A 27,127-nucleotide genomic window follows, 5' to 3' on the forward strand; every position below is an offset into this window, starting at 1 on the left:
CTATCATAGTGATTATCGTGACAATGATGAGGCAATGCATCGGACGAAAATACACGTTCATATGAAACCCTTTGATTTCGCGTCTAGAAAAATGACTAGACTCGCGCAATGGATGCCCTAAGACTATTGCTAACCACGTCTCTAACAGACCTCACTCAATCATCATCAATTCATCGACTCTGCCCTGATCCTCCTTCTCTTTGCCTACTTCTCCTTCATTCTCTTTCTTCTAGGCCCCCTGCCCCTCGCCCTGATACTCTTCCCTACCTCGCTCGACCTCACTCTCCTTTTCATCATCCATCCCGATCTCAGTATCACCAGCTGACTCTCCCTCCTCTTCTTCCTCTTCTTCCTCCTCGTCCATACCCTCGTCCAAATCCAACTCCTCATCACTAAACGTTCCATCCCACGCATCCTCCTCCTCGGAAACAAACAACTTCCTCCTCTTCTCTATCTCATCCGCCGTCCTCTCCCGTTCCGGTCCCATCCCACGCCTCCCTCTCTCTCCCTCCTCTTCCTCCTCAACCTGCTCTATTTCTTCCCCCTTTGCTGTCTCTTCCACCCGCTCAGTCTCTTCCACCTGCCCCTCCTCTTCCAATTGCCCCTCCTGTTCTAACTCCTCAGTTTCAGCAGCCTCATTGCTCACCTCACCCGGCGCGACTTCGACGCCACCGCCGAGGTTAAACCGGACCCTCATGTAGAGTTTCTTGGGCTGTGATAGATCTCTTAACGCGGGAGTTATGGTGAGTTCATCTTGGCCTTCATTGCCGCTAACAGGAGAGTTGACCCGCGTGTCTCCTTCTAGGCTGCTAATCACCGAGTCTGCCTCATCGCCGATTACAGAGTCTACTTCATCGCCTGTTCCGGAAATGTCGTTGACAGTTCTATTGAGGGCTTCGACATGCGCGAGCTACGCGGCTTTGACTTTTTTCGCGACTTCCTGTGCTTCCTTTGCTTCCTTCGCTTCCTTTGCTTCCTTCGCTTCCTTTGCTTCTTGGGCGAGAATGACATCTATGATGGCCTGGAGGTCGTTGGTTGGGTCTTCTTCTTCGAAGAAAACGGCATTGTCATCTCCTTCGTCGTCGGATACTTCTTGTACAAAAGGTGGTGGACATCGTTCTCTTGTCGGTATGCCGCGATGAGGGTCGTCGGAGGGAATGGTTTCGTGTCCGTAATGTTGAATTTGGAGACGGCGTCGCATTTGGAGGTATTGTTGGTATGGTGTGCCTTGGGAGCCGGCGCAGGAAATGACGTTGTCTGCAGCATCGAGCCATAGAGGTTGGCCAGAGTGAGACAGGCCTTTTCGCATTCTGGGTTTTCTTTTCTTTGTGGTATCTAGCTTGTTCGCTGGTGCAGTGTATGCAGCTTCAATCTGTGACGAGCCTGAGTCAGTCTCCCCAATTACCTCTTCTACTCTTATTTTACTGCCGGCACGTTCAAACTCCTCGTTTTGTGGGTATTCAGCGGCGATCTGCTCTTTGGCATGCTGTAACTTGATCCTAAGTGCCGCGATCAAGTTGACGCTCTCTTGCGGTCCCAGAGCCCATCCTTTTGCACCATCACTCGATCCCACCGATACATGCTGTACGGGCCTATCCTGAATGAATTTGATCAAGGCATCACTTTGATCATTTGTAAGGCCTCCAGTACTCGAAGCGAGTCGGTCTTCTTCAAGGTATGATAGAGCGAGTTCCAGATCCCAGTGGGTTGCGGATAAACACTGCTCAGCTCGATGATATGATGCGCCGGTCAAATCGGCAAGGCCACATATGATCCCCATTTCGTCATCCGTATACTGTGCCTCGAAACTTTCGGTTGTGTCCAAGATCTCCGGCTCTTCGAGAATAATTGTTTCCGGAGAAGATGATGATTCGACATCCACGCGCATGACTATAGGTTTATCGAGCTGCTCGAGGACTTGCTGAATGACCTCGTCTCTTTGAGATATCAAATAGGCTTCTTCCTCAGCATCAACCATTTCTTCGCTCCCATTTTCAAAGTCGCTATCCCCACCATAGAGCAAGTTGAAATCACTGGCGTTGCTTCTGAGTCTTTCCACAATATCATGTTGCTCTGCTGTGATGTCGTCATCTCCCTGGCGTTCGCTCCGAGCATATAGCTCCGCCACGAGATATTTGAAAATCCTACGGTGATGGTCCTCCTTGGTCTTGAATATCTCCACATTCTGTCGAATGGCAGCTCTTTGCCCTTCGAAGTTCGCTTTCCCTGCACTGACGGGTTTGAATGGTAGCGGGCGTTTCTTAGGAGCCATGATATTGATGTTAGTAAGATTATGATGTTATATCAAACGATGGTATGACTGTGACACGGTTGACGATAACGATGGCGATGGTACAAGTATAGAGTGTATTTTGCGTGGTTATCAGAAGCTGTCTGTAGACGAAAGGACCAGAGAGAAGGCGCAGTGTCGTCACGCACGTGGCCGTCAATACGAACTTTCTAAGAGAGGTAACACGCCTCGACGTCCTTCGCTTGCAGGATACCAAGGCAAGAGAGCTTCGATGGTAATTCTCTCTTCGAGAAAAAGATCTTGTCATCATAATCAATGCTCCTGCATAATTTTCTCATCACCAATCCTCTGGGTAAAGGTCACCGTCCTGTTCGTGATTCTCCAAATTCCGCTCGCACCGCGCACACCTAGAATCGCGGGTGTTAATAAGCGCATGGTTCATACAGATTTGTTTGAAAGAAACACCTACCCTCGTAATTATCATTTTCTGCCTTCAGCAGCACCACGTTGTCGATATACTTGCCGTATGCGCACAGCATCTTGCCCTCATGTGGGCCCTGTCCAAACTACGTACACGAACTGTAAGCGAAAGGTTTTTTGAAGGCAGCAGATCGGCATTATGAGAGAATATCTCAACCATCACTTACATGCACTCCCTGGAAGTATGTCTCCACTTGCGCCGTGCGCGCATCAGGCCTGAAAGTGATGGTTTGCGTTGTAAGGCTATGGTGTGTGCGGACTGGTCCGAGACTAAGACATTTAGATCCTGACATACTACACAATCACAAAGAGGGTCAAAGTAATACCGGTTCTTGATAGCGTCTTTCACTTCGCTCACGCTCTTCATGCTGTTGTTGAAGGGATAGTTCGCGTCAACATCTGGAACGAACACCCTGTCTAACATATCGAAGTCTTTCGAGTCAAGTGCTTGGCAGTAACGTGATACCACATTCTTTATGGCCAACACATCGAGCGGATTGATCTCAGTCATAGCGGATAGTTTGAGGACAAGATATGCCTCTGCGGGGTAAAAGGCTTATATGCTTACTCTCCCGGAACCCCACTCTTCGGAGCCGAAACTGTAGATGTCAAGGTGAGATAGAGGTGAGCTTTTCTATCCCTATACACCCTACGTGTGAATAACTTTGATGGCCTCATACCTGTTTTAAAGTTAGCCGACTAGTTCCACATATCTCACCGAAACACAATATGCCACCAAGCTATACATGTTCAAGATTATCAACTTTGTAGCCAAATAGCGATTGGAATGAAGTTAATATACTCGGACCGCGCAGCTTTGATGTTGAGATTCAATAGAGGTACCACTTCAGAAACAAACGCCATTCTTTGAATTACTTATGTCGCAGCTGATATCGCTTCTGGGAAACTGAACCCCCGGCCTCTTCCACCATACTACTTACTCTCTGACAACCTGTCTCCAAATACTGTTTGCAATTTCCATCCATTCACTCAAAAGTTCTTGTGGAACTTCAGTGCAAGCAGGACGTTTGTTTCGTATATCACATCTGAGCTACATGGATCATTGAAACTCACATGAATATTCTCATGTATCGTTAATCTGCCAATACATCGTAGCGGTCTCAGCAATATGGAAGAAATGATTCGGGGAAAATGGGCAAAAGTGATTGTAGTGTGCAAGTCGAGCACCTTGGCAATGAGAACAATCTGTCGCTATTCCACTTTTTTTTTTAGGAAGTTCGTCCATTTGCAGCATCGCAATTGGAAGACCAGCATTCAAAAAGAAAGCTTGATACGAGAGAAGCAGAGACGTTCTTGATAAATCAGTTTGTTCGTACAGTGCATTGGTACATCCAAGCATATGAATAATACCGAGTGAATTCAATTGGTAGCTAACTACGTGGAGTAGCTGCAAAGGCTGCTGGAGGTGTTTGTAGCGCCTACGAGCCTAAGCCAAGAATAACTGAGCACATTTCTAGCCGAAAGCCCGGCTGGCCGAAAGCTAGGCAAGTGTGCTGGCTCCTATTATCAAAAATCCGCGTTAAACATGATGCAACACCCACTTCGGCTCGGCTTCAAAGACTGATAGGCTCTAGAACTCGGGACGCCTCCCGAGACTGACAGACCTGAACGAGACTTGGCGAACGATTCATCGCAACACATGATAGCAAGTCGTGTCCCAACCAGTCATTCACATGGCGATGTATCCAATCAAACGACAAAATGTCAGCCTTGAGATCCTTCAGCGAGATGGTGGCTTCACATGTTTCCTGACAGGGCAAATTACTACACCCTCTTCGTTCGTTCATTTGTCGTCATCCTATACCCGTACACCAGGATAGACAATACGCATATGCATGTATGTTCGGCATTGCTATCTAAGCGCTCACTGACCAGAGAACCAAGCCTTGGATACATCTCAACGCTACGGGCCAGTCCGGCGTGATGCGCACCTTTGGAATCCTCCCACATATCTTGCATATAATCCCTGCATAGGTGCTGGCAAATCAGCGACGGTGGATGCAGTGTTCAACATGCTAACCGATGTGGCCAAACAGAAGTGGATCTCGATGGCATGGAATATCCCATTTGGAAAGTCTCCGTCCCCAAGTTTGGCAAGTTGCTGTATGTCAGGCCCCTTGTACGACGCGAGTCGGCCTATCAACTGGACGTCTACATGTGCGCAGCGGGCCTTGAAACTGAACAACTTACATAGCTGAATCAGCACTTTGTGGGGAAAAGATATCCATATCCACAAATCACAATATGCAGGTGTAAGTAGTAGGTGCGCCTTTTAAGTGAGGAGTAACCCAGATTATAAGTTCAAGCTGCGTTTGATTCTTGATCTCACCCAGAAACCCCAGGAACACCGAAATAGTACCTGAAGGCACTTCCGAACTCTAAATATCTACATCTCAACAAACATGGCGATGTTAGCGTTGGCGGAGTTCGCTGAAAAACCGCTCAACCTTGGGCTTTTATCGCTTGGGATAATGGTTACAGCAACACTATGGCGCATCTTCTACATGCAAAAGCTCCATCCACTTTCGAAGTTCCATGGGCCATGGTATGCGACTTCATTCTCTATCGTGGGTGCCATGATCTCGATTCTTCGCAAGGAACCCGAGTGGATTGCGCATCTCGAAAAAGTGTACGGAAGTAAGGTGACTCCCAGGTCCCACACGGTAACAAAGGTCTAACATACCATAGCGGAACACCCTATTCGCATATCTCCTTATGTGCTCCTCTTCTGCCGACCATCTTCGATGAAAGACATCTATCGAGATAACCAGATGAATATCAAGGGTGGAGTCTATCAATCCGGAGCACTAGGTTAGTGTAGGTGTGAACCATACACCATTCACGTATTAACTTTGCGTACCGAAGGCCCCCCGAACCTGGTCTCGATTGTAGACGGCGAAGAACATCGTGCGTTGCGAAAAGCTTTGTCGAATGGTCCGTGGACTATTGGTCCGCTGAAGAACGCATGGGAATCACGCTTCGACGAACTCATTACACTCTTTATCACCAAGCTGCATGAACATGCCGAGGCCAAAAGCATCATATGTTTATCCGACAAGATGACCGAGTTTGCAGCTGACATTCTCGGCATGATATCGTTCTCGGAGCCCTTTGGCAGCATCAAAAACCAGCGCGATGAGAGGGGATTGATTGGAAACTTTCGCAAGGGTCTTCCCATCTTCGGCTTCACAGGAAGATTCAAGTTTCTCCGAGAGAAGCTGTTGCCTCTTCCTATTATGGGGAAACTGCTTCTTCCATCTACCGCTGACGAGGCAGGAATGGGCTGGCTTATGGGAGAGGCAGAAAGGCAGGTGGCTGCTCGTGAGAAGCTGATTGCCGAGGAGAAATTCCAGGGAAAGCCAGACTTCTTGCAACAGTAAGTCGTATGTGAAGATTGCGTATAGAGCAGCCTACTAAGCATAATTAGCTGCCTAGAAGCTCGCTTCTCGGATGGCTCTCCATTGACCCCACTTCAGAAGCTCAGTCATGTCACATTGCTTATCCTAGCTGGAGCTGACACGACGGGCACAGCAATGGGTATGACGCTTCAGTTCATGCTCACCAACCCTTCGGTCCTAGAAAGAGCACAAGCAGAGATTGAAGCAGCTGATTCAAAGGGCCTTCTTTCCACGCCAATCCGTTACGATGAGATGAAGCAGCATCTCCCGTACTTTGGAGCAATTATCAAGGAGAGTCTACGTCTTGGGCCTCCAGCCGTTAACCTGTTCTCCAGAGAAGTTCCAAAGGGTGGGAAAGTCATCGACGGCCACTTTGTGCCCGGCGGTACTGACGTTACGAACTTTGCGTACACGATTCAGCGAAACAAGGAATTCTACGGAGAAGACGCCAACGAATTTAAACCAGAGAGGTGGCTAGAAAGCCAGCAAAGGAGTTTCGACATGGAAGCAGTTCAATTTACATTTGGGACAGGACCACGGGTTTGCCTGGGTAAAGACGTGGCAATACTGGAGTCGCATAAATTGCTGCCAGAGGTACGTTGCAAGGCAGATGATGCCTCACATATACGAATACTAACTGATGAAGATTATCCGCCGGTTCGACTTTGACATCAAACAGCTCGGTAAATATACGGTTACTGGCGGTGTAGCCAGTCTTCAAGGCCTGATGGTTTGCCCCGAATCCAAGGCGTAAAAAGCTAGCAGGGTTGCAAACAAGCCTTTCGCTGTTGTTTTCCATAACGGTTCCTTGCAGACGTACGGCTATGGTGCTGGGCGAGATAGCAGCGGATAAAGAGGCTAAAAGCCAGGGCTAAAGCTTTGCCCTTTCCCCGCACTACTATGAGTTGGATACCAAGCCCATCGGTTGTTTTTCAGACGCATCTTTTAATATGTCCGAAAAGACCCATGTGACGCCTTGCCCGATGCAAAACACACTACCCCATATACTCACACTTACACAATGCCTGCAATCATAATTGCCCAACCAATAACAGAAAGTTGTCGAACGTCTTCCATGCCAACCAGAACGCGTCCCTGTCTTTAGCACAGCTATATTTTCGGGTCTGCGTTATACGTGGCAATCTTAAGAGCTGTAGACAGTAGTTACAGTTGGCTCAATTCTCCTGACTCTGGGGATTTATGGGTCTAAATAAGGGTGACTGGCTGGGCAAAATACGATTGGAGACATGGTGTATCCACACCTAGTCTAAGCACTGTGATCGCCGTTATGTAAAACGGTCATATGGGGAACTCCACTCTCGTATTCATGACAAGACGGTTATTCAGATCGAGTCGGGTAACGTGTAGATGAAGAGTTACTAGGAACCAAGAGTTCGCCCACCATCAAGTGTGATGAGTACGTTTGTATAAATAGGAAAACGATGCCACAAAGTGAAAGGACAGAACTTCACCGAGTTTCAGTCAACGATGCATTTCTCAATTCTTACCACCGCCCTGGCGCTCGCCAGTGTTGCCTCTGGCACACCTCTTTCAGTCAGGCAAACAGCCAACGCTCTCGATGCTGCTTTCCGTGCTCGAGGCCGCTCTTACATCGGCACCTCATTGACCATCCGCAACGACAATACGGAGCAAAACATCATCCGCAGCTCGGAATTCGGCTCCATCACGCCTGAGAACGCCATGAAGTGGGATGCCACTGAGCCCAACCGCAACCAATTTAACTGGGGCAATGCCGATGCCATTGCAAACTTTGCCACGCAGAATGGCAAGCAAATGCGATGCCACACGCTGGTCTGGTACAGCCAGCTCCCAAACTGGGTCAACCAGATCAACAACAACGCCACACTCATGAGCGTGATGGAGAACCACATCAAGCAGGTAATGGGCCGATACCGTGGCAAGTGCACTCACTGGGATGTAGTCAACGAAGGTAACTTCCATCTTTTCTCCCTTTCAACCCCCAACAACTTTGACCGTCTGCACAAAATCTCACACAAACATACGCAGCCCTCAACGAAGACGGCACAAACCGCAACAACGTCTTCCTCCGCCTCATCGGCGAACAATACATGCCCATCGCCTTCCGCATGGCCGCTGCCGCCGACCCATCTGCAAAGCTCTACTACAACGACTACAACCTCGAGTACGGCACCGCCAAGCACGCCGGCGCCCTCCGCATCGTCAAGCTGATCCAGTCCTGGGGCGTCCGCATCGACGGCGTCGGTCTGCAGGGCCACTTGGTGTCTGAGCCTACGAACACGGCTAGCGACGTGACGCCCAGCGTCCAGGTCCTGACCAAGGTGCTGCAGGATTACGCTGATTTGAATGTCGATGTTGCGTACACCGAGTTGGATATCCGATCAAAGAACCCGAGTAACAGCCAGAAACTTGCGGATGCAGCGGCGGCGTGGGCGAGAGTCGCGCAGAGCTGTATTAATGTGCAGAGGTGTATTGGCATGACTATTTGGGTACGTCTGATTCCCTTTTTCCTCCTGCCTTTCTATTTCTCTTTTACACGGATCCGCCTTTTCTGGGCGCAGTAAAAGAGAAGAGTTTTTTGTGATTGAAACTGGAATGCTGACGAGTACTAGGGAATTGCTGACAAGTACTCTTGGGTTCCTGGCACGTTCAACGGCGAGGGCTCGGCTTTGCTGTGGAACGACAACTTCCAGAAGAAGCCCGCCTACACGGCTTTCTTGGACGTGCTCAACGGCAAGAACGTCACCACCGTCTAGATCTCCGTTGTGTTGCGAAATGGTGGAATTCGGCAACAGTGGTGTTGTTGGAAAAGGACCGGGTCCAGAAACGTGTGACACAATAAGCGCAACATCTCTTCTGCCTTCTCTTGTAAATATTCAGAATCGCAATGTCTCCATGTACATAACCTCTTCCAAAGCAATCCACACAAAAAAAACCCCCCAAGTGAACGAATGAATCAATTCTTCTCGCCAACATCTCGCTCCACCTTCTCTCCCATCACCCCCAATATTTCCCCATCAAGCAATTTTGCACAACTCCTATCGATCGCTGTGAGCCTCAAGGCATCATCCATGAACAGCCCCGTATTCCTCTTGGCCTCGCCTCTCTCCTGCACCCACCCTCGGCGTTGTCACACAGCCATTGGCCCGTACGGCGAGGTCCCTCCGCCAGCAAGGAGGATATGCAATGCGCAACACCGGACCCTTAGCCCGTGTGGGTATCGCGTAGCCAGGGCGTATCCTCTGGGGGGATATTCCCTGTTTTGAAGGGGGGGGGCTTGGGGAGCGGCATGACTTGTGGTTTAAAGTGAATTGTGTGCAGGAGACTAATGGGGCGGGCTCGCCGTTGGTGGGGGGGGGGCGCAGGCTGCCGGTTGTGTGTGTGTGTGTGTGTGTGTGTGTGGGTGATGGCGGCATTGGATTAGCACGTGCCGGCGCGCGCAGGCCGGGCAAATGGCTTTCCGCAGGCTGGCGGCTGGCGGAGGCGCCCGGCGTAGAGGGTGTGGGCGCATGCATCTGCATTTGTATCTACCGGGTATGTGTGGGTTTGGCCCGTAGTGTTGCCGTGTGCGTGGAATCTTGCTTTGCCGTAGGGTGTGTCTTTTGTTATGCCCGTCATATGTGGGGTGGGATGGTACTTGTGCACATGTAACTTACAGTAAAGTCTTGTTGGATGGTTGTAAACCTTCCGTTTTATTACTAGGATGCATGTTGACCTGTAAGAGATAGATGAAGGAGTCGGCTTTGGTAAAGGGAAAAAGGAAAAAAAACATAACGTCATGTATTAATGCCTTCGAAAAAGGTTGCACACACACACACTCACATGGTAACTGCACGCTTCGGCGTAGCTCCGCCTCAACTACCCTCCTCTCGTACATGCATGTAAGAAGCAAAACCTTCACCTGAAAAGACCAACAGAAAAAAAACTTTCCCACACATCTCCAATAACACTCCCTTCTCACACCAAACTCCCCATCCAAACCCAGTCCCACCCCAACCTCCACACACGCAAGCGGTTAGCACCGCAACCCCCCTCCTCGCACCAGACCCACGACCTGCACTTCCAAGGGTCAATATTTTTTCTTCTATCAATCTCCGGTTAGCACCACATGCTACTTACGCACCAACAACCCCCTCCAAGCCGGCCGCATAGATGGTGGCCCGCCGCCCCCGTTCCACAGCAGCCGACCGGTCCCCTCCACCCCCTAGCCCAGCAAACCAATGACGTCGTACCCTTTCCCCCCTTCCCGCCCGCTTGGGGAGCTGGCTAGCTACGCTTGCATGCCCTTTTACGGCCCTTAGTATGGTGTTTGCAGCCGTTCCAGGAATCAATGGTTGTTATGCTGCATTTACCGCATGAGGAAATTGAACATGTTGGGTTGGAGACTTGGTAGTAGTGTGTGCATGTGCGTAGGCTAGACCAATCACTTACTACTGGGATGTGGGTTTCTTGAGGGAGTTTTGGTACTATTACTACTGCTATTGGTTGCGCTGGGTTCTGGTTTTCTTTCTCGGTAAGCGTTATTGAGAGGTTGCGGCTCTTGGGGTTGTTGTGTAGCCTTTTTGCTTCAGCGAGCTACCGGTGAGTCTACATGACTCGTGGTTTTGAGTGGTTTCTTGGTAGTTGCTCTTGTGCGACAACGATTTTATGATCCAGAGAATTGTATTCTCTTGACTGGCTCGAGATTTGTCCTGGAATATAGATGCCGAAGCCTCATTTAGACATCTCTTGAATTACGTCTTCTGGCTTCGAAGGTATTTTGGCAAGTAGTTCGTTGGACGGCTTTCTCTACATAACACTCAATGTCTCATCTAAGATCCGCTCTATTTCACCTCATGCCTTATTCTTGTGGAGAAAAGATGATACGCTTTAGGAGGAGAACGGCTGTGGGATCAGCGCTGCGCTCCATCGGAACAGCCCGTGTCGGTGCATTGCATATCCCATGTTGATCACACCATAATCCAAAATTGGCATACAGGACTCGTCGCATCAAGGTATTTCTTTGTCGTATGACATTCCACTTGTCGTTACAAATAAAAGATAACTAGTCACCGAACTTCAGGCTTGAGTTTCTTTGCCCACCAATGAAGCACCAAGCAGCAAGCCCCTCAATGCAACTATTCATAAGCTTCGACTACGGCGCCGACAGCATCGCTACTGGCCATCATCCGAAAAGTATCTTGCGCCACTTGAATGTTATACGAGGCAGCCACTACTTAGCGCCGGCAGTATGCTGATCTCTCAATGCCGCCGGTAACAAGACATGCCATTAATCGAAAGAATAACGAAAACACCAAAGAAAATCCAAAGATTTATACCTAAGATCCAATTCAATACATCATTCTAAATCGACCGCGCCATTAAACCCCCTCAAAACATCTAAACCCCTCGTCCAGCTTCGTATGCAGGTGCAAACCCCCAGAACCTCGGTAGTACTACGTCTCCAATTTCTTCCCCGCCCTATTACAAACCACCCTCAGAAAACCTCACCATCCACCCGTCAATTTTAGTCCGCAATATAATATCGCCATCAACATCCGCACACGTAAATCAAGCCGAACCCCCTTCTCCACCAAATTTCTCCTCCCACTCCCAATTCAAACCGTAAAACGCCAACAACCAAATAACAGCGCCAAGCTTTTTTTTCTCACTTCACTTCAGCAATCACCAACAAAAACCATCGCAACAATCGCCCAATAGAACCTAAACACAAATCATGGCCCCCAAATCTCTCAACAACACCTACATCTTCCCACCCGCCCCCCAACGCAACAAAATCATCTTCGCCGGCGTGGTAATGGTCCTCGCCGCCCTCCCCACCCCTTCCTTCCTTCTCCCTTCCTCAACCGTCCTTCCAGCGACAGTGGCGCGGTACCTGCGTTACACGAAAAACTTCGTCTACTACTTCCTGTACATTGCGCATGCAGCCGAAACCGCGTGGTTTACTACACAACTGGCCAAGTACGGGGTTAGTTTCGGGAGCAGCGCGTGGTGGAAGTGGATGGGGACCAGTTTTCTCGGAGGCATATATTGCTTTGATTATTTTGGGAAGGCGGTTGGGGAGAAGATTATCTGAGGTGCGGAAGATGGGGGGAGGGTTTAAGTTGGGCGAGATGAGGTAGAGGAGTTTGCAGAGGAATTGCTGGTGTGAGGGAGGGGTTGGGTCTTTTTTGTAGGAGTCTTCGAGGATGTGGGGGAGAGGGCGAGGACGCAGTTTATTTGGAGGGCGGTGGAGGTGTGGAAGCTGCGGGTTTCGTGGCTGGCTGATAGGGTGCGGAAAGAAGGGAGCTCCGAAGCGTCGAAGTAGGGGCGCATTGTGGAGTTTTGGTCTTTGTTGTTTTGGCGCGTTTTGATATTTAAGTAGTTGTATTGTGTTTCGTAAAAGGGAGGATTTTCAGGAGAATGTTAGGAGAGGCACAGTAGCGGATACAGACCAGTGAATAGCGAACAAGTCCGGACAGTGAAGAGAGTAGACACTGATGTTGAAAATGGAGAAATCGAGTGAAAGAGAAGAGAGGATTATATGTTTGATCCGAGTACTTGAAAACAAGAGAAAGGCCAATCAGGTTGAAAGTCAAAGTGATGGTGTGGCGAGGTATGGACGGGAGAACAATAGTAACTCGAAGAGGGGTGTTTAAGCAAGGGATGGAACAATGTGCAATCCTATGTGGAGATTTTATTGCGCATCTCACACGAGTAGCATCAGAATAGGAATTTTCGGGTTTCCACTAACTCTGCATTTTCTCTAGCCATTGAACTTCTCACATAAAACACTCGTTTAACTCATTCAAAACATGAATGAATAGGGGTTGTATTGGCATATACATAGTTATCACTGAAGTAGCTAGATACACTGTATTTTTGTCTCTGAAATTGGTGCAGGAGTCCTAGTAAGGAGAAGATAACAAAAAAGCTTCTACGGCACTAAGGCCTGGAAAGCTCCTTCCTACAATCGGTGTATCAAAAAAAAGATTGGTTTAAACAACTGAGTTGGCTTCAGATTTCGGATGTTGCGTTTAGTTGGTAGAGAGGCGGGGGGAAACATGAATACTAATGACGAATTCCCTTCAATACCCAATATCACACATCGTGACATCCTCCACAAAATGCTTCTCGCGATACCCCCTCGTCCACCAAAGATACCACGGTACAACGTTCATCTTAATTTTATGCCCCAACCACGGCGTATCCTGAACTGTCTTCACCACACTCTGACTCTCATCAAACGCTACATCGATCCTCGCACGCCTCAGGCTCTCATACGCATCAAACGCTTCCTTAACCGGCGCACCCTCCTCCCGTCTCGTCTGCATCCACTTTGCCAAACACCTCGAGAATAACACTCCATCTTCAAAAACAATACCTGTCGATTCTCCCTGCGGTGGCATTGCATGTGCCGAGTCACCAATAAGCATAACCCGCTCCGTCGCCCACCTCCCCCCCTTGGTAAGCGTGAAAACAGGCCAAAGAAACAACCCCTCCGCATCCTCAATCCAATGTGCAATCTGCGGATTCGCAGCCCCAGAGTAGCGTTCTAGCATCTCATCCCGTGTTTTCTGGGCATCGGCGCCCGCGGCTTTCCAGCCGTTGCGGTCGGCGATCTCAGGTACTTGCATGAGAGCGCCAACATAGATGCTTTCTTGGGCGCGGTCGTGGAAGGAGGTTAGGAGCATGCCGCGGCGCCCAAAGTTCATGCCGCTGATGCTGAAATGCGTGGGTTCGAAGGTGCCGGTGCTGGGGTCTTTGCGACGGGGAGCAAAGCCAAAGGCGTTGCAGATGCCGCTGTAAATGGCTTTGCGCTCGGGCTCGACATGCTTGAGGCGGGTAACGCTGTGGATGCCATCGCAGCCTATTAGGATGTCGGCTCTTGCATTTCCTCCGTCTTCGAATTCGATGCTTACGCTGGTGGAGTCTTCGTCGATTTTGGTGGTCTTTTTTCCGCAGATGAGCTTGATGTTTGAGTGCTTTTCGATGGCGGCAAGGACGCCTTTTAAGGCTTCGCCTCGTGTTATTCTCAGTGCTGTAAAGGGTGGGTTTCCTAATCCTTTTCCTTCGGGGCCTTTGAAAGACGATTCGGCAATTTTTACGTTGGTGTATAGGTCGAAGACTTCTACGGCAAGACACTCTGCGCCATAGTCCTGGGCACGGATTTCGTCAAGCGCTCCTAGGTGTGACAGAAGACGAAGAGCATTTGGCGTCAGGTTCACGGCACCGCCGATAGTTGCGGGTTCAGGTCGGATCTCGTAGATGGTGATGTTTGGTGTCTGAGAAGCTGGTGCGAACTTGGTGAGAGAAAGAGCAGTGGTTAGGCCGGCTATACCGCCCCCCAGAATGATGATATCCATAGGTTTTTCTGAAGCCATAATGAGGTGCCTGATTAAAATTTCTTGATTGATGAGTGCTGGAGGACTAAAAGAATAAAGGTGTGCAAAGAGATATCGAGTTATAGCCAACGCGATGATGCCCTAGTTGCCATCCAAGTCACAATTCAAGCAAAACCAAAGTGCACCCCGCTAGGCGGGACGACACTTATACATCAGTGTCATACATAGGGTTGTTTTCCTGAAACTAGTGCTCACCGTCATTGTGAGTGGTGCGGATGGGATGAAGTCTCGGCAAAGTTGGGGAACCGACTAGACATGATCCTTACCTCAGAGTTCCCGAACGACCCGCCCTTGTGCAAGTCGTATGGCTCCATAAGCAAGTGTGGTAGCAATGGAAGCACGACGCGCAATGCTGTCCGACGGTGTAAATGGCGAAACACGGTATGCACGGCTTAGACATCTGTGAGGTTGCAATCAAATCCAACGGGTAAGGCAAAAACTAGTTGTGTCAAGCTTGGTATTTCCCTACTAATCCAAAATCCATACAAACGCCGGCAGCCCATGCTTACTAACGCACAAATCGTACAAGATACACTGACAAGTTCGCTCCCGAGTCTGACACCGTCTACTGCTTCTTCTGGGCATTAGGACCCATCTCCTTGCTAAAGGCAAAGTACGAAACTTCGAGACTGGTAAGGGCTCGGATTCCGACGAGCAGGATCAGGAAGAGCGGGATGATGGCAGCAAAGCCCATGAAGATACCGGGTGTGAAGTACTGGTATCTCTCAAACAGGCCGTTGTTGGTCGAGTTGGCGCGCTTAGCGTGGGAGGAGAGGTCGCGCTTGAGTTCCATCTGGACAGCGTCTGGGAAAGGCATGTCCATCTCGTATTGTTGTTGTTGGATAGACTCCTTTGCTTGCGACTCGGTCTGAGGTGTGGTGATGTAAATGACGGTGTAGTCGTCAGCCTTGGCGTCATTGACAATGAATTGCTCGAGTGTCGCATCTACACAGGTCAGTTTTGGCGCTGCATGTCAGCCATGTGGAAACAAACCATCGGATTGGAGCTGCTCGATGCGAAGCGCCTTGGACGTAGGCGGCGCCGCGAATGTCTTCCTCTCGAACCACACGTCGTCATCGTCGTAGTCCTTTCCGCACTTGGCCACAAGGTGCTCTGTGATGGCTTTCGTGTCGACGCTGCCAGCAATGTCGGGGATAGCGACAGTCGATTTGACCTCGGCATGCTTGCCAGCCATGTATCTGCTCAGCTGGGGTGCAGCGCGGCCATCAGCGTAGTCGGCAGCGGCGACGCCCCTCTGCTCAACAACGAGGTAGGATTTGGTGGGGCAGTGCTCGAGAGCTTTGAGAACGTCGGCGGTGACGTCTGATGATGCAGCGATGGCGGCGTCATTGTTTGGGACCAGCAAGCTGCATGGTGGTTAGCTTGAAGACGTGAGGATGCACGGGAAGTTGGCAGGCGTACTCGGCTGTAGAGAAGAGGAAGAATGGCGACGTGTTGCGGAATGCGAGGGCCGATGGCAGAGCCGCAAGGACGAGGGCGCCGGCGAGAGTCTTGACCATGATGATATCGGGGGATGGCGGGTTGATGGGGTCTGGTTGCTTGTCCGCGATGTTCACTGAAGCTCAAACGCGATGCGGCAGCCATGCATCGGCACTAGCCACACCTTTCAGCCACAGCTGATCACTAGCCACAGTGGCGGCCAGGCCCTATGACGCGCTTGCTCCCCATGCATGCAACAAATGACAATGGAAATTCGGCAAGCGCCATAAATTATTCACACGCCCTCGATCACCCATCCACAAAAGGCTACGCGCATCCACACTGACTGCGCCACCCGATTGTTCATACTGTAGAGTCGCACTGCCGCAGTTGTGCCTGGCTGCCTGGCCTGGCCTGGCCGAGGAATGAGTGCGACTTGACTCATCTCGGTGGCTGCGTCTTCTCGAAACGGCCATCCTAGCGTACCTGCGCCCGCCGTTTCTGCAATATAAACTGCTCGCCACTGCAAACTTCCCCGGCATTACACCCCAAAAGCTGTCTTTTTTTTCTTGTTCGTTTCCTTTCCCAGTTCAGCAGGCCGTACAAATACCAGAGCTTGCTATTGTACTCAGTTTTCTTTCTTTTCCGCCCCGAGGCCTTTGTATGATCACTATTCTGTCAACCACCAGCGCAATCACTTCTGAACCACAAAATATGTCGACTCCCACAGTTGCTTCCCAGCCGCCGGCGTCGGCCCCAGAAAATGTCCCAAGAGCACCACAAAGGCGACGAGGTGGACGGAATCGAAACACAAATGCGAATGCCAGCACAGACACACCCGCACAGCCAGAGCAGCAACAGGCACAACCAGGACAGCAGTCACAAAGAGGCGGCGGTCGAGGCGGCAGGGGCCGTGGTCGAGGAGGCCGCAATGGTCCAGCAGCCCATGCGCAGCCTAACGCTGCACTTGAGCTAGTACCTGCCTCTGTACAGGAAGCGGCACACCGGGGTGGAAGAGGTGGACGTGGAGGACGAGGCAGTGGTCGCGGAAGAGGTGGCTCACAGCATCCACCCCAGCGAATAGCTGCTGGTGGCCGTCAGTTCGGTGGACAGTTGACTGTTGAGGATGACACTGCATCCGTGTCCTCAGAGACGCCCCAAGGGCTACAAGCAGACGCACCTGCCTTTCAACCAGGCAAACCGATTCCTACCCGTAAGCCACGACCGCCGAAACAAAAGCAACCACAAGCCCCAAAGTCGACGGCCCCCGATATCGCCACTAGAACACACGAGGACATCGACAACGGTCATTACGAGTGCGCCATCTGTACAGAGGACATTACGAGACGAACGCGGGGCGTCTGGTCGTGTAGGACATGCTGGACAGTATTCCACCTGGGATGCATCAAGAAATGGTCAACCAACGAGGGCTCAGCAGCGGCGCGGCAGCAAGCCCAAGACGGAGAGACGCCCCCACCGAGGCAATGGCGTTGTCCAGGATGCAATTTGCCAAAGGATGTTTTGCCAAAGAATTTCCACTGTTGGTGTGAGAAGGAGCTGGACCCTCGTTCCACACCTGGTATACCCCCATTCTCGTGTGGTCAGTCTTGCTCACGACCACGAGTGCTTCCCAAGCCTTGTCCACATCCCTGTGGTTCGACGTGCCACGCTGGACCCTGTCCGCCTTGTAGTTTGATGGGACCTACGCAGCACTGCTTCTGTGGCAAGAAGTCAGTGACACGTCGTTGCGTTGATACCGATTACGAGCACGGTTGGAGCTGTGGTAGCGTCTGCGGAGAACTCATGTCTTGCGGACAGCATCGGTGCGAACGACCGTGTCATGAGGGTCCTTGTGGTGCTTGTGAAGAGAGGGTACCAGCGCGTTGCTACTGTGGTCAGGTTCAGAAGGACATTCTGTGTCATGACCGAGAAATCGAAAAGAATAGCAGCCAGTTGCATGTCGCTGCAGACGGCACTAGTACGGCAGAGAACTGGGTCGGCTCGTTTCAATGCCCTAACAGGTGTGGTCGTTCCTTTGATTGTGGAAAGCACACTTGCGAACAGGCGTGTCATCCACAGAATCTGGAAGCACCTCACTGTCCACGATCTCCAGATGTAGTCACCCACTGCCCTTGTGGCAAGACTGCACTGCGCGACATGTCAAGTGAATCTCGGAAGACCTGCGAAGACCCGATACCTAACTGCGATAAACCATGTGGGCAGATGCTGGCATGCGGACATAAATGCCGGCAACACTGCCATCAGGGCGAGTGTCGACCATGCCTGGAGAAAGTCAACATTTCGTGCAGATGCGGCCGTACGTCTTCCCAGACGATATGCCACCAGGGAACCGAAGAGCCTCCTCAGTGTATGCGCGTCTGCCGTGTCTCGTTGAACTGTGGACGACACGAGTGTGGCGAACGCTGCTGTGCTGGCGAGAAAAAGGCTGCCGAGCGGCAATCCAACCGTCGCAAGCCGAGACCACTGGACTCAGTTCCTCGTCGGCCCCTTGAAAACTTTGAATCAGAGCATATTTGTACCCGCAGTTGTGGCCGCCAGTTGAAATGCGGCAATCCTGAGCACCGTTGCCAGGAACTTTGTCACAAAGGCCCTTGCGGAACATGTCGTGATGCCATCTTCGACGAACTCAGTTGCAATTGCGGACGCACTGTCTTGCAGCCTCCTTTACCGTGTGGTACCAAACCACCCCCTTGCCGATTCAAGTGCGAACGGCCCAAGGAATGTGGCCATCCTCAGCTGGACCACAGCTGCCATCAGGACGACCAAGCTTGCCCCAAATGTGCGTTCTTGACTACGAAACCATGTTTGTGCGGCAAGAGTGTTCTTAAGAATCAGCCATGTTGGCTAAACGAAGTTCGCTGTGGCCAGGTGTGTGGTCGTACTCTCAAGTGCGGCACACACAAGTGCCAGAAGCAATGTCACCGACCTGGGGAATGTGAAGAGCCTTGCACTCAGGCCTGTGGAAAGGAGCTCAACACCTGTGGTCATCCTTGCTTGGCTCCATGCCATTTTCCACATCCATGTACAGAGGAGAAGCCTTGCCCACACAAAATTTTCGTCACCTGTGATTGCCAGAGAATCAAGCAAGAGGCCAAATGTAACGCTTCAAAGAATAGCGATGGTAATCTGAAAAAGAATCTCAAGTGCGACGACGAATGCGCACGCTTAGAGCGAAACCGAGTTCTAGCACTTGCTCTCAACGTCGATCCAACCCACCAAAACGACCATATCCCCTATTCCGATGCCACGTTGAACATGTATCAACAAAATTCTACTTGGGCAGCCACGCAAGAAAAGCAACTACGACTTTTCGCAGCTGATCCGGAGGAGAAACGCCTCCGTTTCAAGCCCATGCCTCGCAACCAGCGCGCCTTCATACACTCACTTGCAGAGGACTTTGGCATGGATTCTGAGAGTATGGACCCAGAGCCTCATCGCCATGTGGCCATTTTCAAAACTCCGAAGTTTGTCATGGCACCAATGCGAACACTTGCAGAATGTGCACGCACTCGCCAGGTCCAACAGCGTATTGCTCCTGCACCGGCTTCAGCTGCCTCTTCATCTGCAACGCCACGTCCTAAGGCCAGCACTATGAATGCTGATCCATACAACGCGTTCCTTATCCTCAATCCTCGCTTCGCCCTCACTATAGAGGAACTCGCTCCTATCATCAAGAGTGTACTGGCAACTACATCGTTCCGCTGCGAACTGGAAATTACATTTCTCTCGGACGAGTCAGTTGCATTGAAGCCGCCTCTAGCAGCACGTCTTAGCATCCCAGAACCCGACATGCAAGCTATGCTCGAATCCATCCGAGCACCGCTATCCCAAGCTCTCAACGCGCAAAGCATTGGCAAAATCCAGCTCGCACGCCTTGACTCGACTCTGACAGTTCTCCGCAAAGAATCCGACGTCGGACCTGGATCTGGATGGAGCCAAGTCGCAGCATCAAAGGGTATTCCTACCCGACAGGTGCAGAAGAGCACGCCGTTTGGCAACAAGGGCGGCTTTGCAGTCTTGAGTCTGAGCAGCAAGAAAAAGAAGAAGGAGACGCCTGTTGAGGTGGCTGAAGATTGGGAGGCAGCTGAGGAAGAGGAGGAGCAGAAGGAGAAGACTAGTAGTTCTAGCAGTGAGATTATAAGGGAGGACGAGGGTGCTACGCCAACGGATGCACCCGAAGCTTCGGAGTCTGTGGCTGTGGGTGAAGAGGATAAGACTGTGGCTTCGGAGCAGGAGGTGCCTCTGGCGACTAGACCTACATCGGGTCGATGGTCTCATCTTGAGGATGGGGAGTAGATAAACTTATATCCTTCCTCTTTGTTCGCCTCTGGAACAGGGTATCAGGAGAGTATGGTCAAAAGTATATGTCAGGCATAACAAAATAAACTGCATGAACGGACACGATATACATTTCTGGTCGTGATGTGTCGCAAACATAGATAAAATGACCATTTGGCTGTTAGGAGTGATATCTTCGAAATGTTAACAACAAGTAATACTCGCTCCCCTTTTCTCAACCACGAGTCACAATCTCACAGCAATCACATCACAAAATCCACTTCGCAAGCTCGACAATACGCACAAGGTGATATATTTCATTCTTCGATAAAATTCGTATTGCCCCTAAAGCCATCATCGCCAAAAACGCCATAAATCGTGAATCGCAGCATTCACCTTCCATGAGAAAACGCCTTTCCATGCCACCTCTCCCCCTTTTCTAGAAATTATTCTGCTCCCTCATCGCCCTCTCCGCCTCACCCTCACTCACAATCCTCTTTCCAATCCACTCGGTCTGAAAACTATCATTCAACTTGCTCAAATCGGCAATGACCTCCCTGCACGTCTTCATGACTGCTTCCTTGGGGGTAATGGATCCGTCGGTCTGGACGCGCAGCTCAAAGGTGGCGAAGAGCGGGTGCGGCACTTTGTAGGCGGCGAACATGATGGCGGGGTTCTTGAGGAGGCGCTGCGAGAGGAGGTTGCCGAGGGTGTGGTCTTCTTTGTTGAAGGTGAAGACGGCGGTGTTGGGGACGCCTGGGAGGGGGGTGTTAGATGGGGGGAAAGGGAAGGGAGGGAAGGGAGGGAAGGGAGGGACGTACGGGTTTCCGCCTTTTCCTCGACTTTTTCTTGGCCTTCGTCGAGGAGGAAGAGCTCGAATCTGGGGGAAAGAAGATGTGGTTAGCTTTGTGCTGGCGTAATATGTGTATGGTTTAGGGTAAATTGGTTATGCGCCAGTCGTGTAAGCTCAAGAGTTTGCGCTGTCCAGGAGTTTGCGCGAGCCGGAGGTTAATCCACGTCGCATAGTCGTTGCAGTGCATCGTCCGCGCCGAAGAGCACAGGATTGCGGATCGCGCAGACGGAGGATGACTGTGTGTATTGAAGCAGAAATAGAAAACATCGATACGTACCTGTCTGGCGCGTTCATGGTGCTGGTGTCGTCTTCTTAAATCTACTCTTCTTGGTCGTGTATGTACACGCGATTGCCTGGGACCTGCGCGGCGAAGAGGCAAACTTCTCTATTCGAGCGGTGGTAAATACTTGAATCCAAAGGGTTAAGCAAGGCGACTGGTCCGAAACGGTAGGTTGACCACAGGTAAAAACTGCGACAGAGTGTAGTGGCTGTGGGTGGAGATGTTCGGAGGTGAGGTTGTTAGTCCGCACTTCATGTTCTTTGTGCCCTCTCTCACCGCCCTGACGGTGAACGTGCGTCTCCACACGAAGGCCTGAGTTCTTGACCACGTTCATTCAAAGAGACTACCCAACATCAAGACGTAATAGTACAAAACCAAGAGAAATACAATCAATCATGAATGATTCTATCACTTACATACTCAATCATAATTCACATAAACAGTAATGCCAGGCAAGAAACATTGGTTAAGATAATTGTCCTCGACAGTATGCTCGAGTTGTTTGATATTCAGAAGGTTCTACGGGCTTTTTCTACAAGCCTCGTTGACAGGAAGCGCAATGTAGCTAGCAAAAGCTGGAAAAGACCAATTCCTCCTCACCTGTCCACAGTCCCACTGCCCAAAACACCTTGCCTCTACAATTCGCAATAGCGCCGCCAAACGCCAATAACACCATGCTTTCTCAACTAGGCATTTCCTCCACTGTGCACCATGAAACAGATTTCTCACGCTTTAGAAGAACAACGCTAAACAAGCAACATTAAAAGTATATACAGGGCAATGATGAGGAGGAGGCGTTTTCGCACGAGGCCCCTACTGCCAATCGGGACACCTAGGTCCGGTTGATCTGCGCTTGCTGCATGCCCGGACTCTGTTGCATTTGCGGGTTTTGCGGCGTCGCGCTTCGACTGGGCGGTCGGCCATTCAGTCCTGGACTACCGGCTTGCTGTCTGGCCATCAGCCGCTGTTGCTGAACAAGTTGCTGCTGATAGTTCTGTACCGCATTTGGCTGAGAAGTGTTGGCCATGCCACCATTCTGCTGGAAGTACTGGTTGTTCGCCATTTGCGGACCAGGTGATACGCCAGGTGATCCAGCTGCTGCGTTCATTGCCTGTGTACGTTGCTTAGCCAGGAAACGGGAGAGGTGGTCGGAGGCCTGTTTTGTGACTTGTTCTGGGGTCCAGTCCGGATGCTGTACCTTTAGTTGATTTTGGAATTGGAGGAGTTGAGGCATGTGCCCGCTGGATAAGGGACGTGCAGGGGTTTGCATGTTTCCGTTGCCCTGGTTGATCCGTGGAGATCCGGCGTTGTTCGACATTCCATTCATCGCACTGTTCATGGTTCCATTCATGGCGCCATTCATGTTTTGATTCGGCATGGATGCCATCATGTTCGCGTTTGGCATGCCGTTCATACCCATGCCCTGGGACAGATTGGTAGCCATGTTGATTTGTTGTTGCTGGAGTTGGAATTGATGTTGTTGGTTAGCGTTGAACTGGCCTCTTTGCATTGCCATACGCATCTGTTCCGGCGGGCCCATACGTTGTCCGTTCTGCATGTTACCCTGCATCTGGGCCTGGGGAACACCTGGCGTGCCCATGGGGACACCAGACATGTTACCATTTCCGAAATTAGCTGGCATGCCCTGCTGGGATTGATGCCCCCTGGCAGCCATTGTCGGGCCGTTCTGACCCTGCTGCATAGACGCATTAGCCATTTGTGGAGGAACATTGTTGTTGCCCCCAGGCGTGCCATTACGTTGCATTTGGTTGCTGACACCGTTCGTCATCCCTGCTTGTGCCTGCATCTGTGCCTGCTGCCGTTGTGCTGCCATTTGTTGCTGTGGGGTGTCAGAAGCGTACAAACGTTCGAAAAAGGGGTATCTTACTCTAGCCATCATCTCCTGCGCCATTTGCCGTTGCTTCAGCTTCTCTTCGCGTTCCCACTTGAGACGACTGAACTCTTGAGGCGTGTGAACGGTGTTCTTTGGTGGCGCAGGTTCGTGTGCCTTGCGAAGCGCCGCGGCCTTTTGGGACTCGGCTTGCTTGTGGGCAGCAGATTCGCGTTTTCTGGCTAACTTGCGCATGCCATCAATAATGGCGAGATGGCGGTTCTCCCTTCTCCTCTCAACTCTGATCGGCGTGGTTGTGGGTCTTCTTCGTGGCTGGCCTGGTGTCTGTCCCTGTTGTTGCTGTTGCTGCTGTTGGGCCTGGAACTGAGCAAACACAGTCTTGTTGGCTTGCTCCAACCGACCCTGGTAGGTGCGGAAGTACTGTGTCTTTGACATTTCTGCTGGCAGTCCCTCAAGCTGCACCCAACGTTCGAAGCATTCCCAGGGTGTCCGGCGACCTGATCCAGATACAAACAGCGATGGTAAAGACAGTTGCTGAGAGACCAGAGACCAGTTGAAGGTATACTCCTTGACCAACGCTCGCAGTTTTTGGTCTTCCTCCCATAACCACTGCGACGGAGTCCGGTTCTCGAAGAAAGACACAGTAGGCATATTGAACTCTGTTGGCGGCCTGAACTGGTGGGCGGCTTGCAAACGGTCACGGACATGCTTGTTCTCAGCATTAAACAATGCAACATTGGTCATCTCTGGTGGAAGATCATTGCGGCAGAACAGTCTGCGGCCTGGAGTAGATGGCATCGAATGTTCTGCTGAGGTTCCACATCGACTTGGCGGTGTCGAAGGCTCATCTTCAGAGTCGTAGTCGTATCTACTTCGCTTCTTTGGTGGGCCTTGGATTTGTGAAACGAGCTTTCCAGTGACAAACTTCGAAACAGGAAGAATAGGGGGTTCCGTTAAAGAAAATGGATTGGTGTCGCTGGAGCCCTCGAACATAGGATCATAAAGCGGTAGTTCCCGGAACATGGTATCGCTGGCAGGCGTGCGATTGATCTTCATGACGACATCGTTGTATCCTAGGGAAAAGAGACCAGCAGGAGGGTTGGCGTTGACGGGTGTGAGAACATCATCATCGTCGCCATAAGACTCACTCTCTGTCTCATGCGTACTAGAATGGACGAGGTCTGGCGTGGGGGCATCATTCATATCTTCGTCGTTGCTTGTGCGCCTTGCAGTCTTCGGGATGTATGCATTGACCCGTAGGCTTGCTCTCTCTTCCGGTGAGCAACTCACGTACTCAGCACACCACTCTGCAAACGTAGCAGCAAGAGCCTTCTTCCATTTCCTTTCTTCTTTGAAATCCGTCTGCATCCACTTCATTTCGAGGAGCAGCTGGTCTTGGTGGGTAAAGGGACGTTCGGGTTCGGCTGCCTTTTGAAGTTGTCGTAAAGACCACCGGTTGGCGTTTTGTAGCTGATACACTCTCTTGAGGATTTTGTAGTCTTGATGTTCACGAATCATTGCAAGTGTTCCTGCTGTCGACACCGTCTTTCTTGCAGATGCAACAAGGTCCTGTAAGGGTACAGACCGCGGAGGGTGATGAGCCTGGTATTTGAACAGTCCCTCCAGGTAATCTCGACTGGAATCTTCCGAAGCACCCTGAAGAGAGGCATAGTCCTCATTATATGATTGCAGGGCTTTCGATGCTCGCGTTGGGGTCTTCTTTGCAAACACAATAGTCGAGACTTGCTGGGATTTGCGCCGGGTAGTCCTCGCTCGAGGAGGACTGGTGGAAGCCGACAGGTTGCTCGAACGAGGTGTGAGGATCGACTTGTGAGCCGCCTTGTCTGAGATGATTTCGGAAACAGATTTTTGTCGAATTGCTCCAGAAGCGACGCGGGTGGTCATACGGTCGTTGTGAGAGTTGTGCCGTTGGGGTGAGGTTGCACCCCGCGTGTCTGTCGCCGGTGCATCACGCATCTCGGTATCCACGTCAGCAGGGGGTGTGGGGTGATCAACAGTAGCGGAAATAGGTTGCGATTGGCTGTTTCTACGGTCGGTATTATCACGGTCCAGGGCCGAAGGTTCCGCAGCGACCGTAGCTGGCGTTGGCAACGAGTCAACCGCATTGTCTTGGGCAGTCTTCCACTCAGTCGACTGGTCCGTGTCTGGAACATTATTGCGTGAAACATGGTCGATACCCTCGGTCAACGAATGCACGTCGCTTCCGGGCTGTGATTCGCCTAAGCGGCTCTTTCCGTCTCTCGCTATGCGTATTGCTTGCTCATCTTCTAGCTGCTTTTCAATGTCGGGTGTGGGAGAGTCCTCTTCACGTGCTCGAGCATGTTTCCTTGCTTCCGTCATTCGTTTCTGCAGCGCACGCTCGTGGTCTTCCTTGACTTGTTGAGCAGCGGGGTCGAGGACATCGTCGTCTGGTAGCGGTACATTGTTGCGTTCCTTGTAGGCTTCCATGTCTGGGCTGGTGTCGGGAGAGTGATGTTGAGCATGTGGTGTTGCTTGAGAGTACGGTCCGACAGTTGATGATGGCGAGGACACATCAATGGATGTATGTGTGGGGAGGTTGGCAAGGCGTTCTTCTTCCTTTCGTTCCTTTTCAGCAGCCTTGCTCAGCCTCTTTTCCGTATCCTGCAGCCTGGCTTCTTGCTCCTCTTTCGGTGGCAGATGTACGACCTGTGGTGACTTGGGCTGGTCTTCGGTTGCAGAAGCATCTACATCTTCGTCCATTGGCGGGGCGACATCCTTGGGGTCTGCAGCAGGGCTATCGGCGGCAGAATCGTTCTGATCTCGTGCATCCTGGACAGCATCGGCTGCTTCAAGGTTGACCTTTTTCGTTTCCTCCTCTTCCACAGGGGGCGTTTTTACATGCGGTGTCTTTACCCGAGGAACAACATTAATAGTGTCGCTTGGCATTGATGCGTCGACTATGTTCTTGAGTTGGATTGCATCAGAGGGCGAGGCAGAGGCAGCGCGCAGTTGATCCTCAAGGCTAGGGGTACCGACGGCTGAGGACGGCGATGATTTTGCGAAGACTGATTTGGTGGGATTCTGGAATGGTAGTGTGCTAGAGGGCGTTGTTTGAGTATCCGTGTGGGCCACGGGGTAGGGTAAAGATGCATCGTTGAAGCGTCGACCTCTAGAGACGCGACCGTGTTAGCAGATTGGGGGGCAGCAGCGACGACGCGAACAACAACAGTAACTGTAGCGACAGTACAGCGACAATGCAGGGGAGAGGCATCTTACTTTGAAATGTCGTTTTCTTCGAGAAAACGCAGTTCGTCTTCGTCTGGTTCGTTGTAGACGAAGTCCTCTGGTCTGGGCTGGTGCCCGTTCAGAGTGGCATTGCAGCAGCCTGTTACCTTCCAGAGAGCCCGGAAATGGCGCTGCAACGTCGTGGATGCGAGTCTGGAAAAATGACATTAGCACCACACCACAACAACGCGCTATCAAAATAAACGGAGCGATTTTTCGGTGTCGCATTGCCGCATTTGATCGATATTATCGCTCAAATGGCAAACGCGATGCACAGTTGTCGAGCATGACTTACGCGGCTTCATTTGTCTTCTCCTGGCGTAGGGTTTCCCGTAAACTGTCGAGGGACATATGAAGGCCGACTAACGGAGGCCGACATCCGTTATCCACGAGTGCCGCCGTTGTGATGAATTATGGGGGATGGTGGTCGCGTTGGTTGATGAAAAGGTGGTATGCGATATACTGGGCTTGATGCGCGGGACTTGCGAGAACGTGAGGGAAAGAGCACCCGCTTTCGCTGTTGCGCGCCGCATTGCAGGGTTGGGGCGATAAGCCCTGCCTAGCTTGGGCCCAATAGGCCTCCGCGGATGGCACCATGCTGT

General features: G+C 51.2%; 11 protein-coding genes across 11 annotated transcripts; 5 read left to right on the forward strand and 6 right to left on the reverse strand.

The window, feature by feature from the left end:
• Positions 1-229: 229 nt before the first annotated feature.
• COCVIDRAFT_11882 (hypothetical protein) lies at positions 230-2,272 on the reverse strand (the record flags this gene model as incomplete). The annotated part of the gene is made up of 2 exons (XM_014705943.1): positions 230-884; positions 915-2,272. 2 exons carry the CDS (start codon positions 2,270-2,272, stop codon positions 230-232), a joined length of 2,013 nt encoding a protein of 670 aa, XP_014561429.1.
• Positions 2,273-2,563: 291 nt separating this feature from the next.
• On the reverse strand, positions 2,564-3,242 carry COCVIDRAFT_86298 (hypothetical protein; the record flags this gene model as incomplete). Its single annotated transcript, XM_014706030.1, has 4 exons — positions 2,564-2,658; positions 2,721-2,817; positions 2,899-3,001; positions 3,058-3,242. The coding sequence occupies 4 exons, from the start codon at positions 3,240-3,242 to the stop codon at positions 2,564-2,566; spliced, it is 480 nt and encodes a 159-aa protein (XP_014561516.1).
• A 1,532-nt stretch (positions 3,243-4,774) lies between these two features.
• Positions 4,775-4,927, forward strand: COCVIDRAFT_86551 (hypothetical protein; the record flags this gene model as incomplete). The annotated part of the gene is made up of 1 exon (XM_014706031.1): positions 4,775-4,927. One exon carries the CDS (start codon positions 4,775-4,777, stop codon positions 4,925-4,927), a length of 153 nt encoding a protein of 50 aa, XP_014561517.1.
• Positions 4,928-5,154: 227 nt separating this feature from the next.
• On the forward strand, positions 5,155-6,904 carry COCVIDRAFT_11883 (hypothetical protein; the record flags this gene model as incomplete). The annotated part of the gene is made up of 5 exons (XM_014705944.1): positions 5,155-5,389; positions 5,441-5,563; positions 5,618-6,128; positions 6,180-6,744; positions 6,797-6,904. 5 exons carry the CDS (start codon positions 5,155-5,157, stop codon positions 6,902-6,904), a joined length of 1,542 nt encoding a protein of 513 aa, XP_014561430.1.
• A 734-nt stretch (positions 6,905-7,638) lies between these two features.
• COCVIDRAFT_86537 (glycoside hydrolase family 10 protein) lies at positions 7,639-8,906 on the forward strand (the record flags this gene model as incomplete). Its single annotated transcript, XM_014706032.1, has 3 exons — positions 7,639-8,101; positions 8,179-8,639; positions 8,763-8,906. The coding sequence occupies 3 exons, from the start codon at positions 7,639-7,641 to the stop codon at positions 8,904-8,906; spliced, it is 1,068 nt and encodes a 355-aa protein (XP_014561518.1).
• Positions 8,907-11,866: 2,960 nt separating this feature from the next.
• Positions 11,867-12,226, forward strand: COCVIDRAFT_11885 (hypothetical protein; the record flags this gene model as incomplete). Its single annotated transcript, XM_014705945.1, has 1 exon — positions 11,867-12,226. One exon carries the CDS (start codon positions 11,867-11,869, stop codon positions 12,224-12,226), a length of 360 nt encoding a protein of 119 aa, XP_014561431.1.
• A 991-nt stretch (positions 12,227-13,217) lies between these two features.
• Positions 13,218-14,495, reverse strand: COCVIDRAFT_11886 (hypothetical protein; the record flags this gene model as incomplete). Its single annotated transcript, XM_014705946.1, has 1 exon — positions 13,218-14,495. One exon carries the CDS (start codon positions 14,493-14,495, stop codon positions 13,218-13,220), a length of 1,278 nt encoding a protein of 425 aa, XP_014561432.1.
• Positions 14,496-15,099: 604 nt separating this feature from the next.
• On the reverse strand, positions 15,100-16,054 carry COCVIDRAFT_11887 (hypothetical protein; the record flags this gene model as incomplete). Its single annotated transcript, XM_014705947.1, has 3 exons — positions 15,100-15,479; positions 15,528-15,901; positions 15,957-16,054. The coding sequence occupies 3 exons, from the start codon at positions 16,052-16,054 to the stop codon at positions 15,100-15,102; spliced, it is 852 nt and encodes a 283-aa protein (XP_014561433.1).
• A 634-nt stretch (positions 16,055-16,688) lies between these two features.
• On the forward strand, positions 16,689-20,291 carry COCVIDRAFT_86322 (hypothetical protein; the record flags this gene model as incomplete). The annotated part of the gene is made up of 2 exons (XM_014706033.1): positions 16,689-16,739; positions 16,830-20,291. The coding sequence occupies 2 exons, from the start codon at positions 16,689-16,691 to the stop codon at positions 20,289-20,291; spliced, it is 3,513 nt and encodes a 1,170-aa protein (XP_014561519.1).
• A 421-nt stretch (positions 20,292-20,712) lies between these two features.
• COCVIDRAFT_11889 (hypothetical protein) lies at positions 20,713-21,420 on the reverse strand (the record flags this gene model as incomplete). Its single annotated transcript, XM_014705948.1, has 3 exons — positions 20,713-21,029; positions 21,095-21,153; positions 21,404-21,420. The coding sequence occupies 3 exons, from the start codon at positions 21,418-21,420 to the stop codon at positions 20,713-20,715; spliced, it is 393 nt and encodes a 130-aa protein (XP_014561434.1).
• Positions 21,421-22,238: 818 nt separating this feature from the next.
• Positions 22,239-26,876, reverse strand: COCVIDRAFT_33489 (hypothetical protein; the record flags this gene model as incomplete). Its single annotated transcript, XM_014706034.1, has 4 exons — positions 22,239-23,246; positions 23,295-26,409; positions 26,517-26,678; positions 26,821-26,876. The coding sequence occupies 4 exons, from the start codon at positions 26,874-26,876 to the stop codon at positions 22,239-22,241; spliced, it is 4,341 nt and encodes a 1,446-aa protein (XP_014561520.1).
• Between the last annotated feature and the right edge of the window lie 251 nt (positions 26,877-27,127).

This window comes from Bipolaris victoriae (assembly GCF_000527765.1).
Source record: "Bipolaris victoriae FI3 unplaced genomic scaffold scaffold_5, whole genome shotgun sequence".
NCBI lineage: Eukaryota > Fungi > Ascomycota > Dothideomycetes > Pleosporales > Pleosporaceae > Bipolaris > Bipolaris victoriae.